This window comes from Ranitomeya variabilis, chromosome 3, assembly GCF_051348905.1.
Source record: "Ranitomeya variabilis isolate aRanVar5 chromosome 3, aRanVar5.hap1, whole genome shotgun sequence".
NCBI classification, from domain to species: Eukaryota; Metazoa; Chordata; class Amphibia; order Anura; family Dendrobatidae; genus Ranitomeya; species Ranitomeya variabilis.
In genome coordinates, this window is record NC_135234.1 from 669,000,726 (window position 1) to 669,017,646 (window position 16,921).

General features: G+C 43.2%; 1 protein-coding gene across 1 annotated transcript in view; it reads right to left on the reverse strand.

The window, feature by feature from the left end:
• The window catches only part of NCKAP1L (NCK associated protein 1 like), a 325,756-nt gene that overhangs the window by 195,098 nt on the left and 113,737 nt on the right, over window positions 1-16,921 (reverse strand). The window contains exon 18 of the mRNA XM_077297911.1: window positions 11,766-11,885. Within this exon, the coding sequence (XP_077154026.1) occupies window positions 11,766-11,885 (120 nt within the window). The remainder of the gene's footprint in view (window positions 1-11,765; window positions 11,886-16,921) is intronic.

Consider the following 16,921-nt stretch of genomic DNA (forward strand, 5'->3'; position numbering starts at 1 on the left):
AGTCTTAAAAAATTCAGAAGAATTGGATTTGTTGGCTTATAGGACTAATAAGGTCTAACTTAAAGAGGCATTTTAATGCAGTCCACTTTAAGGTAGTTACATATAATACAGACGTTTCATCATCATCCGTTGTGTGCAAAGTGTATTCAATACTATATTACAGTTTGGGAACCTACTTGTGCACCGATCTCAGTATTGCTAACGGTTTAAACTCAAATAACTTAAAGAGGCATTCTCAAGCTGTCTCTTAGGCTACTTTCACACTGGCGTTTACTGCAATACGTCGCAATGCGTCGTTTTGCCGAAAAAACGCATCCTGCAAAAGTGCTTGCAGGATGCGTTTTTTTTTGCATTGACTTACATTAGCGACGCATTTGCGACGCATTGCCACACGTCGCAACCGTCGTGCGATGGTTTTTCCGACCGCTTTTTCCGACTGCGCATGCGCGGCCGGAACTCCGCCCCCACCTCCCCGCACTTCCCCGCACCTCACAATGGGGCAGCGGATGCGCTGGAAAAATGCATCCGCTGCCCCCGTTGTGCGGCGGAGACAGCGCTAGCGTCTGGGACCTCGGCCCGACGCACTGCGACGGACCGAGCCCGACGCTAGTGTGAAAGAAGCCTTAAGCAGCTCAAAGCTATGCAGTCTACTTACTTCCTGATTGTTTGGGAGGTGGATGCTCCTTTTTAAGTGACAGTTCTGGTGAGAAGTTTCATTGAACTATGGGCTCACTCCCACATCACCACGTGCACATAAATTGGACGAGTGCAATGCGAGAAAATATCAAATTGCACTTTGACCAATCTTAGTAAATGAGTCAGTGTTCATCTGTGAGTTTTTTCTCAGCTCGGATTAGCCTGAGAATAAAATCTCAGCATGATGCGATTGTCTGTAAGAATCAGATCACACTCGCCAATGCAAGTCAATGAATGCAAGAAGAAATTATACAGCACCCATCTCAAGGGTAACCCGACATTTCATCAGCCAAGTACAGTAAATTCACAGCCTGAAACATCAGAAAATAATAGATGGAATAGATATATAGATAGAATAGATAGAAATATGTCAGTGAGATATATCAAAAGTGCAGTGCATGTGTAGTTTACTGTAAATGTATTTTGCTAATAAATATAAAAATAAATTAAAAACATTACATGGGTTTCCCCTTATTTTTAATAACCAGCTGAGGGAAAACAGACAGCTGGGGGCTGGTGTTATAATTCTGGGAAGGAGGCAATAAACATGTAGCTTCCCAGGCTATTAAGTTAATCTCACAGCTGTCTGCTTTGCCTTTACTGGTTATTAAAAAGGGGAACCCCAAAAAATGACATGAGGTCCCGCATTTTTAATGACCAGCAAAGGCTAAGCAGACAGCTGACAGCTGATATTAAAAGGCTGGAAAGGGGCCATGGATATTGGCCCTCTCCCAGACTAATAACACCAGCCCTCAGCCACCCCAGAAATGGCGTCTCCATTAGATGCACCAATTCTGGCACTTAGCCTCAGCTCTTTCTAATTGCCCTGGTGTGTTGGCAATCAGGGTAATTTGTTTGGGGTTAATGTCACTTGTGTAATGTCCGCTGACATCAAGCCCAGGGGTTAGTAATGAAGAGGCACCTATAAGACACCCTCATAACTAATCCCATAGTCAAAAGAAATAAACACACATACAGAGAAAAGTCCTTTAATTGTAAAAAGCACTTTAATTCTAAAAAGCACTCCCTTTACTGATATCAATGCTTGCAGTGTGAACACCGACAGTAAGTTCACAAGCTACGAGCAATAACGTCAGTAAGGTTACACAGTTCAGCGGTTGTTAAAGGGCCACTGTCAACCCCCTCCAGCCGTTATAAACTAAAAGCCACCTTGTGCAGCAGTAATGCTGCATTCTAACAAGGTGGCTCTTTTAGTTTTAGGTGGCTGGCCGCAATGCCCGCGCAGGCGCAGTGTGCAAGCCTGGCTGGGACATCAGACGGCGCTTACTGCGTCTGCGCAGGACACCAGTACACAGCGCAGGTGCCGGTTTTGAAACGATAACAGCGCTGAGGGGGCGACGCCGAAATCACCTGAAGATTGGAGTGACGGCAGAGGAGCTGGCCAAGCTGGGGAGTGAGGACCCGCCTCCCTGGCTAGAGACAGGAATTGTGGCTAAGTACAAAAACGCTTTATTTGGGGTATACTTGAACCTAAAACTAAAAGAGCCACCTTGTTTGAATGCAGCATTACTGCTGCACAAGGTGGCTCTTTTAGTTTATAATGGCTGGAGGGGGTGACAGTGGCCCTTTAACTGCGATAACCTTACTGACATCAGCACTCATCACACGCTACTCTCAGTGTGTTCAGGTGGCCATGCCGAGTGGTCGCATTACTGATGTCACCGCTCAGCATATCCTGCAGATCTAATAGAGTCGGGGATCGTCATGGGACCTCCTTTTTATGGATTTACGGTGGACCCCTTTGGATTATTTTATTTTTAAAGATTTTATTTGGGTAAAAGAGTTGGGGAGTCCATTTTATGTGGTTAGTAATGGGGGTGTCTTATAGACGCCTCTCCAATACCAACTTCTGGGCTTGATGTCAGCGGACATCAACCCCAAAACCCTGCTTGCCAATGCAACAGAACAATTGGGAAGAGCCGAGAGTAAGCGCCAGAATTGGAGCATCTAATAGATGTGCCATTTCTGGGGTGGCTGATGGCTATTGTTGTTAGCCCCTTACCAGCCTATTAATATCAACCCTCAGCTGTCTGCTTAGCCTTTGCTAGTTATTAAAAATAGGACAAAAACCCACATAATTTTTTTTGGGTAGGGTCCCCATTTTTAATAACTAGTAAGGGCTACGCTGACAGCTATGAGCTGATATTAATAGGCTGGGAAGATCTATGGATAGTTGCCCCCTCCCAGAATAATAACAACAGTCCCCAACTGTCTGCTTTCCCTTAGCTGGTTGTTAAAAATAGGGGTGATTCCACACCATTTATTCCAACTTATTTTTTTAATAGGTTTAATAAAGCTAAGCACCCCTTAGTGCCACGTGAAAGACACTAAAGGGTGATAGGTTATTATATGTAGGGGGATGGTGATCTATATATATAATTGTCTAAGGGGTACTTCCGTCTGTTTGTCTGTAACGGAAATCCCGGGTCGCTGATTGGTCACGGCCGGCTGGCCACAACCAATCAGCAAGAGGCACAGTCCGGCCACGAATTGGCCCCTCCCTACTTCCATCCAGTCAGTGCCCCCTCCATACTCCCCTCCAGTCAGCGCCCACATAGTGTTTTAGGACTGCATTACACCGTGGCATAACGTGGTGTAACGCAGTCCGTTAACGCTGCCATTAACCGTGTAAGTGTGTCCAACTTTTTACTATTGATGCTGCCTATGCAGCACCAATAGTAAAAACATAATGTTAAAAATAATAATAATAATTAAAAAAAATTATATTCTCACCTTCCGCGCCAGCCTTTCCCGATCCTTGCGACGCTCCGGTTCCAAGAATGCATTGCGGCAATGGCCAGACATTACAGGGAACGGCGTGTCACGACGAGCATCGGTAAAGGCCTGGGCTGGATCTGGGGGCCGCCGGAAGGTGAGTATATAACTATTTTTTACTTTAATTCTTTTTTTTTTAACAGGGATATGTGTTGTGAATTCCGTACTGGAGCTCCCTCCTGTGGTTGCTAATGGTATTTTTGTGAGTTCTGCCCTTGGGCTCCCTCTGGTGGTTTCGAGTGGAACTGCTGCTCCGTTAGGTAGCTGCAGCAGCTGCCATCACTGATCGCCTTGCCTGGGTTTGTTATTTAAACCTGCTCTGGGCTTTAGTTCATGCCAGCTGTCAATGTCTTAGGTTGGATTTGGTTCTCTCCTTGGATTTCTCATATGGCCTGTCCTTGTCAGCAAAAGATAAGTTCTGCTAGTTCTTGTTTGTCCATTTGCTTTGGACATTATTGCTTTGCAAATATGTCTCTTTTTGTCCAGCTTGTCACTATGTCATATTCAGGCTAGCTGGAAGCTCTGGGAAGCAGATTTGCCCCTCCACACCGTGAGTCGGTGTGGAGTTCATTTTTGTAAACTCTGCGTGGATTTTTGTAGTTTTTAATACTGACCGCACAGTATCCTTTTCTCTCTGTATATCAAGTTTAGTATTGGCCTCCTTTGCTGAAAACTGATTTCATTTCTGTGTATGTCATTTCCCTCTCCACTCACAGTCAATATTTGTGGGGGGCTATCTTTCCTTTTGGGGTTTTCTCTGAGGCAAGATAGCTTTCTATTTCCTTTTTTAGGGGTAGTTAATTCTTAGGCTGTGAAGAGGTGTCTAGGGAGAGTCAGGAACATCCCACGGCTATTACTAGTGTTGTTGTTAGGATTAGGGACTGCGGTCAGTAGAGATACCACCTCCTCAGAGCTCGTCCCATGTTGCGTTTTAGCCACCAGGTCATATTGGTGTGGCCTCTTAACCACCAGGTCATAACAGTACAGCTGGCCCACAATGTGTTAAATGCATCTCAAAAGAGGGAAAAGAAAGTTCTGAGTCATTTTTTTTTCCTTTGTAGCTTGTTTTGTCTTTTTTTTCCCCTTAATCTCTGGGTGGTTCAGGATTTTGGTGCTGATATGGAGGTTCAGGGTCTGTCCTTGCGCGTGGATCAACTCGCTGCAAGGGTACAGAGTATCCAAGATTATGTTGTCCAGACTCCGGTATTAGAGCCTAGAATTCCTATTCCTGATTTATTTTCTGGGGATAGATCGAAATTTTTGAACTTTAAAAATAATTGCAGATTGTTTTTTGCTCTGAGACCCCGTTCCTCTGGTGACCCCATTCAGCAGGTGAAGATTGTTATTTCTTTGCTGCGTGGCGACCCGCAGGACTGGGCATTCTCCCTTGAGCGAGGAAATCCTGCATTGCTCAATATTGATGCATTTTTTCAAGAGCTCGGATTGCTGTATGACGAGCCTAATTCTGTGGATCAGGCAGAAAAAACTTTGCTGGCTCTGTCAGGGCCAGGAAGCAGCAGAAGTATACTGTCAGAAATTTAGAAAGTGGTCTGTGCTCACAAAATGGAATGAGTATGCCCTGGCAGCGATTTTCAGAAATGGTCTTTCTGAAGCCCTTAAAGATGTTATGGTGGGGTTTCCCACGCCTGCTGGTCTGAATGAGTCAATGTCTTTGGCCATTCAGATTGATCGGCGCCTGCGCGAGCGCAAGGTTGTGCACCATATGGCAGTGTCCTCTGAGCAGAGTCCTGAGCCTATGCAATGTGATAGGATTTTGACTAGAGCAGAAAGGCAGAAATTCAGACGTCAGAATGGCCTGTGTTTTTACTGTGGTGATTCTGCTCATGTTATTGCCCTAAGCGTACTAAGAGGGTCCCTAGGTCTGTTACCATTAGTACTGTACAGCCTAAATTTCTTTTGTCTGTTACCCTGATTTGCTCATTGTCGTCCTTTTCTGTTATGGCATTTGTGGATTCTGGCGCTGCCCTGAACTTAATGGACTTAGAATTTGCCAAGCGCTGTGGTTTTTCCTTGGAGCCTTTGCGGAGTCCTATTCCCTTAAGGGGGATTGATGCTACGCCATTGGCCAAGAATAAACCCCAGTACTGGACACAGTTGACCATGTACATGGCTCCAGCACATCAGGAAAAAATTCGCTTTTTGGTGTTGCATAATTTGGATGATGTTGTTGTGCTGGGTTTTCCATGGTTACAGGTACATAATCCAGTGCTGGATTGGAGATCTATGTCTGTAACTGGTTGGGGTTGTCAGGGGATACATAGTGATATTCCATTGATGTCCATTTCCTCGTCCCCTTCTTCTGATGTTCCTGAGTTTTTGTCGGATTTCCAGGATATATTTGATGAGCCCAAGTCCAGTTCCCTGCCTCCTCATAGGGACTGCGATTGTGCCATTAATTTGATTCCTGGCTGTAAGTTCCCTAAAGGCCGACTTTTCAATGTGTCTGTGCCAGAGATGCCGCTATGCGGAGTTATGTAAAGGAGTCCTTGGAGAAGGGGCATATTCGCCCGTCTTCGTCACCATTGGGAGCGGGATTTTTTTTTGTTGCCAAGAAGGATGGTTCCTTGAGACCCTGTATAGATTATCGCCTTCTCAATAAGATCACGGTCAAATTCCAGTACCCTTTACCTTTGCTTTCTGATTTGTTTGCTCGGATTAAGGGTGCCAGTTGGTTTACTAAAATCGACCTTCGAGGGGCGTATAATCTCGTGCGTATTAAACAAGGTGATGAATGGAAAACAGCATTTAATACGCCCGAAGGCCATTTTGAATATCTTGTGATGCCATTCGGGCTCTCTAATGCTCCATCGGTATTTCAGTCCTTTATGCATGATATCTTCTGGAATTATCTGGATAAATTCATGATTGTGTATTTGGATGATATTTTGGTTTTTTCCGATGATTGGGAGTCTCATGTGAAGCAGGTTAGGATGGTATTTCAGGTCCTTCGTGCTAATGCGTTGTTTGTGAAAGGGTCTAAGTGCCTCTTTGGAGTTCAGAAAATTTCTTTTTTGGGTTTCATTTTTTCTCCCTCGGCTATTGAAATGGACCCTGTTAAAGTCCAGGCCATTCATGATTGGACTCAACCCACATCTGTAAAGAGCTTTCAAAAATTTTTGGGCTTTGCTAATTTTTATCGCCGCTTTATTGCTAATTTTTCTAGTGTGGTGAAGCCTTTGACCGATTTAACGAAGAAAGGCGCTGATGTGATGAATTGGTCCTCTGCGGCTGTTGAGGCCTTTCAGGAGCTTAAACGTCGTTTTACTTCTGCCCCTGTGTTGCGTCAGCCAGATGTTTCTCTCCCTTTTCAGGTTGAGGTTGATGCTTCTGAGATTGGGGCAGGGGCCGTTTTGTCTCAGAGAAATTCTGATGGCTCTTTGATGAAGCCATGTGCTTTCTTCTCCAGAAAGTTTTCGCCTGCTGAGCGTAATTATGATGTCGGCAATCGGGAGTTGTTGGCTATGAAGTGGGCATTTGAAGAGTGGCGACATTGGCTTGAGGGAGCCAAGCATCGCGTGGTGGTCTTGACTGATCATAAAAATTTGATTTACCTCGAGTCTGCTAAGTGGTTGAATCCTAGACAAGCTCGGTGGTCTCTGTTTTTCCCCCGTTTTGATTTTGTGGTCTCGTATATTCCGGGATCTAAGAATGTGAAGGCTGATGCCCTTTCTAGGAGTTTTTTGCCTGATTCTCCGGGAGTTCTTGAGCCGGCTGGGATTCTCAAGGAGGGGGTGATTCTTTCTGCCATCTCCCCTGATTTGCGGCGGGTACTTCAGGAGTTTCAGGCTGATAAACCTGACCGCTATCCAGTGGGGAAACTGTTTGTTCCTGATAGATGGACTAGCAGGGTAATTTCTGAGGTTCATTGTTCAGTGTTGGCTGGTCACCCTGGGATTTTCAGTACCAGAGATTTGGTGGCTAGGTCCTTTTGGTGGCCTTCCTTGTCGCGGGATGTGCGTTCGTTTGTGCAGTCCTGTGGGACCTGTGCTCGGGCTAAGCCTTGCTGTTCCCGTGCCAGTGGGTTGCTTTTGCCTTTGCCTATTCCTGAGAGGCCCTGGATGCATATTTCCATGGATTTTATTTCTGATCTTCCTGTTTCTCAGAAGATGTCTGTCATCTGGGTGGTTTGTGACCGGTTTTCTAAGATGGTCCATTTGGTACCGTTGCCTAAGTTGCCTTCCTCCTCTGATTTGGTTCCTCTATTTTTTCAGCATGTGGTTCGTTTGCATGGTATTCCGGAGAATATTGTGTCCGACAGAGGTTCCCAGTTCGTTTCTAGGTTTTGGCAGTCCTTTTGTGCTAGAATGGGCATTGATTTGTCTTTTTCTTCAGCATTCCATCCTCAGACAAATGGCCAAACAGAGCGAACCAATCAGACCTTGGAAACCTATTTGAGATGCTTCGTGTCCGCTGATTAGGATGATTGGGTGACTTTTTTGCCATTGGCCGAGTTTGCCCTTAATAATCGGGCTAGTTCTGCTACTTTGGTTTCGCCTTTTTTCTGCAATTCTGGTTTCCATCCTCGTTTTTCCTCGGGTCAGGTTGAGCCTTCTGACTGTCCTGGGGTGGATTCTGTGGTGGATAGGTTGCAGCAGATTTGGAACCATGTGGTGGACAATTTGAGGTTGTCACAGGAGAAGGCTCAGCGCTTTGCCAACCGCCGCTGCGGTGTGGGTCCCCGACTTCGTGTTGGGGATTTGGTGTGGCTGTCTTCTCGGTATGTTCCTATGAAGGTCTCCTCTCCTAAATTCAAGCCTCGCTTCATCGGTCCTTATAAGATCTTGGAAATCCTTAACCCGGTGTCTTTTCGTTTGGATCTCCCAGCATCGTTTGCCATTCATAATGTGTTCCAAAGGTCTTTGTTGCGGAGGTATGTGGTACCTGTGGTTCCTTCTGTTGAGCCTCCTGCTCCGGTGCTGGTCGAGGGCGAATTGGAGTATGTGGTGGAGAAGATTTTGGATTCTCGTATCTCTAGACGGAGGCTTCAGTATTTGGTTAAGTGGAAGGGCTATGGTCAGGAGGATAATTCCTGGGTTGTCGCCTCTGATGTTCATGCGGCCGATTTTGGTTCGTGCCTTCCACGCGGCTCATCCTGATTGCCCTGGGAGTCTTGATGAGGGTTCAGTGACCCCTCCTCAAGGGGGGGGTACTGTTGTGAACTCTATTTTTGGGCTCCCTCTAGTGGTCACAAGCGGTACTGTGTAGTTTTGTCTTTCTGCAGGTTGGCAGCATCAGCTGGTTCGTTATCCTTGGTTGGTTTCCTATTTAGCTCACCTGGATACTCAGTTCCTTGCCTGCTATCAATGTATTCAGTGCTCTTCAGATTCCTTGTGACTGCCTTGCTCCCAGTCTCTCCAAGACAAGCTAAGTTTTTGTTTGTTCATTTTTGATTATCAGCATTCATCATGTTTCTTGTCCAGCTTGCTAAAATGTGATTTCCTCGCTTGCTGGTTGCTCTAGGGGACTGAGTTTCTCCCCCCACACCGTTAGTTGGTGCGGGGGTTCTTGAAATCTCAGAGTGGATATTTTGTAAGGGTTTTTTACTGACCGCATAGATTCCCTTTTCTATTTTCTGCTATCTAGTATTAGTGGGCCTCATTTGCTGAATCTGTTTTCACCCCTGTGTATGTGCCTTCCTCTTACCTCACCGTTATTATTTGTTGGGGGCTTCTATATCTTTGGGGATTATTTCTCTGGAGGCAAGAGAGGTCTTTCTTTCTCTCTAGGGGTAGTTAGTTCCTCAGGCTGGCTCGAGACGTCTAGGATTTTAGTCACGTTCACCGGCTACCTCTAGTGTGTTGGATAGGTTCAGATTTGCGGCCAGTCCAGTTTACCACCTTCCTAGAGCTTGTCCTATGTTTGTTACTTAGCTGGAGTAATTTGTGATCCTCAACCACTAAGGATCATAACAGTAGCTGCAGCAGCTGCCATCACTGATCGCCTTGCCTGGGTTTGTTATTTAAACCTGCTCTGGGCTTTAGTTCATGCCAGTTGTCAATGTCTTAGGTTGGATTTGGTTCTCTCCTTGGATTTCTCATATGGCCTGTCCTTGTCAGCAAAAGATAAGTTCTGCTAGTTCTTGTTTGTCCATTTGCTTTGGACATTATTGCTTTGCAAATATGTCTCTTTTTGTCCAGCTTGTCACTATGTCATATTCAGGCTAGCTGGAAGCTCTGGGAAGCAGATTTGCCCCTCCACACCGTGAGTCGGTGTGGAGTTCATTTTTGTAAACTCTGCGTGGATTTTTGTAGTTTTTAATACTGACCGCACAGTATCCTTTTCTCTCTGTCTATCAAGTTTAGTATTGGCCTCCTTTGCTGAAAACTGATTTCATTTCTGCGTATGTCATTTCCCTCTCCACTCACAGTCAATATTCGTGGGGGGCTATCTTTCCTTTTGGGGTTTTCTCTGAGGCAAGATAGCTTTCTATTTCCTTCTTTAGGGGTAGTTAATTCTTAGGCTGTGAAGAGGTGTCTAGGGAGAGTCAGGAACATCCCACGGCTATTACTAGTGTTGTTGTTAGGATTAGGGACTGCGGTCAGTAGAGATACCACCTCCTCAGAGCTCGTCCCATGTTGCGTTTTAGCCACCAGGTCATATCGGTGTGGCCTCTTAACCACCAGGTCATAACAGATATGGTGCCCACATTGCTATATACTACGTGGGCTGTGTTATATACTATGTGGGCTGTGTTATATACTGCGTGGGCTGTGTTATATACTGCATGGGCTGTGTAATATACTACGTGGCTGTGCAAAATACTAGGTGGGCTGTGTTATATACTGCGTGGGCTGTGCTGTATACTACATGGCTGTGCAATATAGTACATGGGCTGTCCTATATACTACATACATATCCTAGAATACCCGATGCGTTAGAATCGGGCCACCATCTAGTATTAAATATCTACACTGAAGAAAAATCATGGCACTCCTGAATTGGTGCTCAAGTAGGAACCAAAACCAATTAAATATGTCAAAAACTAGGCAGTGTGTACTACGAAATAAATAAAAGGATATTTTTCAATAATCATATCAGATAAATAACATTCAGTATGTCAACAATATCATATGGAAATAAGCTTATACCTCCCCTCCAAAAGAAAAATTACAATATCATCTGTAGAATAAAACAACATATATCATATGAAACACAATGAACCTACTCGACTGCATAAGTAAAGGGAAAGAAAAAGTGGGCACTTTAGATCTCCTTATGACGTGCACAGAACAAGTGATGGATACCGTATTCACCACGCTGCCTTCAATTCTGACCTTTTCCAGTAAGCTAGGTATGTTGTTTCACCATGATCTGGGCTTTGCTTTGTCTAGCTATATACACCTCCAGTGAACTATATTCTAATTCCTACCCATTCATCTTATAGAATACCTACTCTGTGGGACACTGTGCCCACTTTTTCTTTTCCTTTACCTATGCAGTCCTTTTGTCTTTCATATGCTATATGCTGTATTTTATTATTCCACAGATGATATTGTATTTTTTTTTTTTTGGGGGGGGGGATGTATACGCATATTTCCATATGAAATTATTGACCTGTGTTATTTATCTGATATGTTTATTAAAAAATATCCATTTATTTATTTATTTTGTAGTACACTGATGAAGGTCGTTTGACACAGAAACGTCTGCGTTTATTTATGGACGGCAATTAAAATCAAGAAATTTGTTCCAAAATTCCACTGCGTGCCTAGTTTTTGATATATTAAATATCTACAGGACATCTATCCTATTCTATTTATCTGTCTATCTATCTCTGTTTATAAAATTGCTTTATTATTTTGTAAACTACCATTAAATGACATGGAGAATTACTGTATGTAAAATTTAAAAACTAATTGCATACAGATGTCTTACGGATTTCATAAAGATGCTAGGTGAGAAAAATTGCATTGTACTTGCATGTGCTGTATAGAAATCAATGGACTAGAGAAAGCTGGCTGGGATGTTAGGAGTCAACCCCTCTCCTGGAATGTAACTATTGCGCATACTGGAATGGAGTCTGAGCAGGCACTAATGTGTGAGCGCCATGGAAAACAACCTGCACATTATGCAAATTAAAAGCTCTCATTGTAAGAGGGTGACAGCAGATAGCAAAAGCTAACTTGCTTGTTTTCATGCTGTCTAACTAACTAAAGCAATTTAATAAGGTTTTTTTTCTAACAATAAAAGGCAACTAACTGAATGTAAAGACATGGATCTGAAGGGTTGAAATATATTTTCAAATGAGATACCTTTTCACTGAGGTTAGACTGCTCAGCACAGATGTCCATAATATAGCTACTGGCCTGCTTGCTGATTTCATCCAGAAAGTTGTTACACAGCCCTAGGCTGCAATTCAGCAGATGAGGAACCTGCAATTAATTAATAAAATACATTAATTTATAACATAACACATAACTGAGATTATTTACAGTATAACTTGAAGTTCTTGACCCCTGGACAAAATCCGAGGCTCCCAACTTCACATAAAATTTACTAAACTTGCACATGATATGCACCTCAGGCAGAATGAAAAAAAAAATATATATATACAGTACAGACCAAAAGTTTGGACACACCTTCTCATTTAAAGATTTTTCTGTATTTTCATGACAATGAAAATTGTACATTCACACTGATGGCGTCAAAACTATGAATTAACAGATGAGGAATTATATACTTAACAAAAAAGTGTGAAACAACTGAAAATATGTCTTATATTCTAGGTTCTTCAAAGTAGCCACCTTTTGCTTTGATGACTGATTTGCACACTCTTGGCATTCTCTTGATGAGCTTCAAGAGATAGTCACCGCAAATGGTCTTCCAACCATCTTGAAGGAGTTCCCAGAGATGCTTAGCACTTGTTGGCCCTTTTGCCTTCACACTACGGTCCAGCTCACCCCAAACTATCTCGATTGGGTTCAGATCTGGTGACTGTGGAGGCCAGGTCATCTGGCGTAGCACCCCATCACTCTCCTTCTTGGTCAAATACCCTTACACAGCCTGGAGGTGTGTTTGGTGTCATTGTCCTGTTGAAAAATAAAGGATGGTCCAACTAAACGCAAACCAGATGGAATAGCATGCCTCTGCTAGATGCTGTGGTAGCCATGCTGGTTCAGTATGCCTTCAATTTTGAATAAATCCCCAACAGTGTCACCAGCAAAGCACCCCCACACCATCACACCTCCTCCTCCATGCTTCATGGTGGGAACCAGGCATGTAGGGTCCATCCGTTCACCTTTTCTGCGTCGCATAAAGACATGGTGGTTGGAACCAAATATCTCAAATTTGGACTCATCAGACCAAAGTACAGATTTCCACTCGTCTAATGTCCATTCCATGTGTTCTTTAGCCCAAACAAGTCTCTTCTGCTTGTTGCCTGTCCTTAGCAGTGGTTTCCTAGCAGCTATTTTACCATGAAGGCCTGCTGCACAAAGTCTCCTCTTAACAGTTGTTGTAGAGATGTGTCTGCTTCTAGAACTCTGTGCGGCATTGACCTGGTCTCTAATCTGAGCTGCTGTTAACCTGCGACTTCTGAGGCTGGTGACTCGGATAAACTTATCCTCAGAAGCAGAGGTGACTCTTGGTCTTCCTTTGCTGGGGCGGTCCTCATGTCAGCCAGTTTCTTTGTAGCGCTTGATGGTTTTTGCAACTGCACTTGGGGACACTTTCAAAGTTTTCCCAATTTTTCAGACTGACTGACCTTCATTTCTTAAAGTAATGATGGCCACTTGTTTTTCTTAGCTGCTTTTTTCTTGCCATAATACAAATTCTAACAGTCTATTCAGTAGGACTATCAGCTGTGTATCCACCAGACTTCTGCACAACACAACTGATGGTCCCAACCCCATTTATAAGGCAAAAAATACCACTTATTAAACCTGACAGGGCACACCTGTGAAGTGAAAACCATTTCTGGTGACTACCTCTTGAAGCTCATCAAGAGAATGCCAAGAGTGTGCAATGCAGTCATCAAAGCAAAAGGTGGCTACTTTGAAGAACCTAGAATATATTTTCAGTTGTTTCACACTTTTTTGTTAAGTATATAATTCCACATGTGTTAACTCATAGTTTTGATGCCTTCAGTGTGAATTTACAATTTTGATAGTCATGAAAATACAGAAAAATCTTTAAATGAGAAGGCGTGTCCAAACTTTTGGTCTGTACTGTATATATATATATATATATATATATATATATATATATATATATATGGTGCCTTACGAAAGTATTCGGCTCCCTGGAAATTTTGAACCTTTTCCCACATATCATGCTTCAAACATAAAGATACCACATGTAAATTTTTGGTGAAGAATCAACAACAAGTGGAACACAATTGTGAAGTTGAGCGAAATTTATTGGTTATTTAAAAGTTTTGTGGAAATTCAAAAACTGAAAAGTGGGGCGTGCAATATCATTCCGCCCCTTTAACTTAATACTTTGCTATGCCACCTTTTGGTGCGATTACAGCTGCAAGTCGCTTGGGGTATGTCTCCATCAGTTTTGTACATCGAGAGACTGAAATTCTTGCCCATTCTTCCTTGGCAAACAGCTCGAGCTCATTGAGGTTTGATGGAGATCGTTTGTGAACAGCAGTTTTCAGCTCTTTCCACAGATTCTTGATTGGATTGAGGTCTGGAATTTGACTTGGCCATTCTAACACCTGGATACATTTATTTGTGAACTATTCCATTGTAGATTTTGCTTTATGTTTGGGATCACTGTCTTGTTGGAAGACAAATCTCCGTCCCAGTCTCAGGTCCTTTGCAGACTCCAACAGGTTTTCTTCAAGAATGGTCCTGTATTTGACTCCATCCATCTTCCCATCAATTTTAACCATCTTCCCTGTCCCTGCTGGAGAAAAGCAGGCCCAAACCATGATGCTGCCATGACCATATTTGACAGTGGGGATGGTGTGTTCAGGGTGATGAGCTGTGTTGCCTTTACGCTAAATATATCGTTTGGCATTGTTGCCAAAAAGTTCGATTTTGGTTTCATCTGACCAGAGCACCTTCTTCCACATGTTTGGTGTGTCTCCCAGGTGGCTTGTTGCAAACTTTAAATTACACTTTTTATGGATATCATTGAGAAATGGCATTCTTCTTGCCACTCTTCTATAAAGGCCAGATTTGTGCAGCGTACGACTGATTGTTGTCCTATGGACAGACTGTCCCACCTCAGCTGTAGATCTCTGCAGTTCATCCAGAGTGATCATGGGCCTCTTGGCTGCATCTCTGATCAGTCTTCTCCTTGTTTGAGATGAAAGTTTAGAGGGACGGCCGTGTCTTGGTGGATTTGCAGTGGTATGATACTCCTTCCATTTCAATATGATCGCTTGCACAGTGCTCCTTGGGATGTTTAAAGTTTTGGAAATCATTTTGTATCCAAATCTAGCTTTAAACTTCTCCACAACAGTATCACGGACCTGCCTGTTGTGTTCCTTGGTCTTCATGATGCTCTCTGTGCTTCAAACAGAACCCTGAGAATATCACAGAGCAGGTGTATTTATACAGAGACTTGATTACACACAGGTGGATTATATTTATCATCATTAGGCATTTAGGATGACATTGGATCATTCAGAGATCCACAATGAACTTCTGGAGTGAGATTGCTGCACTGAAAGTAAAGGGGCCGAATAATATTGCACGCCCCACTTTTCAGTTTTTGAATTTCCACAAAAATTTTAAATAACCAATAAATTTCATTCAACTTCACAATTGTGTTCCACTTGTTGTGATTTTTCACCAAAAATTTATGTTTGGTATCTTTATGTTTGAAGCATGATATGTGGGAAAAGGTTGAAAAAGTTCCAGGGAGCCGAATACTTTCACAAGGCACTGTGTATATATATATATATATATATATATATATATATATATATATATATATATATATATATATTTATGTATATATATATATAAGAGTAGAAAAAACAGCACAGTTAGAAATAGGGTGCAAACGCCACACAGGTACATACCAGTCCTTGTGAATAGTTTCAAAAAAAGGTTGAGACAGCACACCATGTCCAAAGTTACAAAGTGCTCCTTAACCCCTTTCTGTCATTGGACGTACTATTCCGTCCATGTGGGGTGGGCCCTACTTCCCAAGGACGGAATAGTACGTCCAGCGCGATCAGCCGCGCTCACGGGGGGAGCGTGGCCGATCGCGGCCGGGTGTCAGCTGACTAACGCAGCTGACATCCGGCACTATGTGCCAGGAGCGGTCAAGGACTGCCCCCGGCACATTAACCCCCGGCACACTGCGATCAAACATGATCGCAGTGTTCCGGCGGTACAGGGAAGCATCGCGCAGGGAGGGGGCTCCCTGCGTGCTTCCCTGAGACGATCGGTACAAGGCGATGTGCTCACCTTGTACTTAGCGTCTCCTCCCTGCAAGCCCCGGATCCAAAATGGCTGCGGGGCTGCATCCGGGTCCTGCAGGGAGGTGGCTTCACTGCGCCTGCTCAGAGCAGGCGCCGGGAATTCTCCCTACTGTGCACGTCAGATCGCCGATCTGATACAGTGCACAGCAAAATGTCAGATCGGCGATCTGTCACTTTACTGTGATGCCCCCCCCCCTGGGGCAAAGTAAAAATGTAAATAAAAAAAAATTACATGTGCAAAAAAAAATAATTCCTAAATAAATAATTAAAAAAAAAGAATATTGTTCTAATAAATACATTCCTTTAGCTAAATAAAAAAAAACAATAAAAGTACACATATTTAGTATCGCTGCGCCCGTAACAACCCGACCTATAAAACTGTCCCACAAGTCAACCCCTTCAGTGAACACCGTAAAAAAACAAAAAACAAAACGAGGCAAAAAACAACTTTATTATCATACCGCCAAACAAAAAGTGGAATAACACGCGATCAAAAAGACGGATATAAATAATCATGGTACCACTGAAAACGTCATCTTGTCCCACAAAAAACGAGCCACCATACAGCATCATCAGCAAAAAAATAAAAAAGTTATAGTCCTCAGAATAAAGCGATGCAAAAATAATTATTTTTTCTATAAAATAGTTGTTATCGCATAAAAGCGCCAAAACATAAAAAATGATATAAATGAGGTATCGCTGTAATCAAACTGACCCGAAGAATAAAACTGCTTTATCCATTTTACCAAACGCGGAACGGTATAAACGCCCCCCCCGCTCCAAAAGAAATTCATGAATAGCTGGTTTTTGGTCATTCTGCCTCACAAAAATCGGAATAAAAAGCGCTCAAAAAATGTCACGTTCCCGAAAATGTTACCAATAAAAATTTCAACTCGTCCCGCAAAAAACAAGACCTCACATGACTCTGTGGACCAAAATATGGAAAAATTATAGCACTCAAAATGTGGTAACGCAAAAAACATTTTTTGCAATAAAAAGCATCTTTTAGTGTGTGACGGCTGC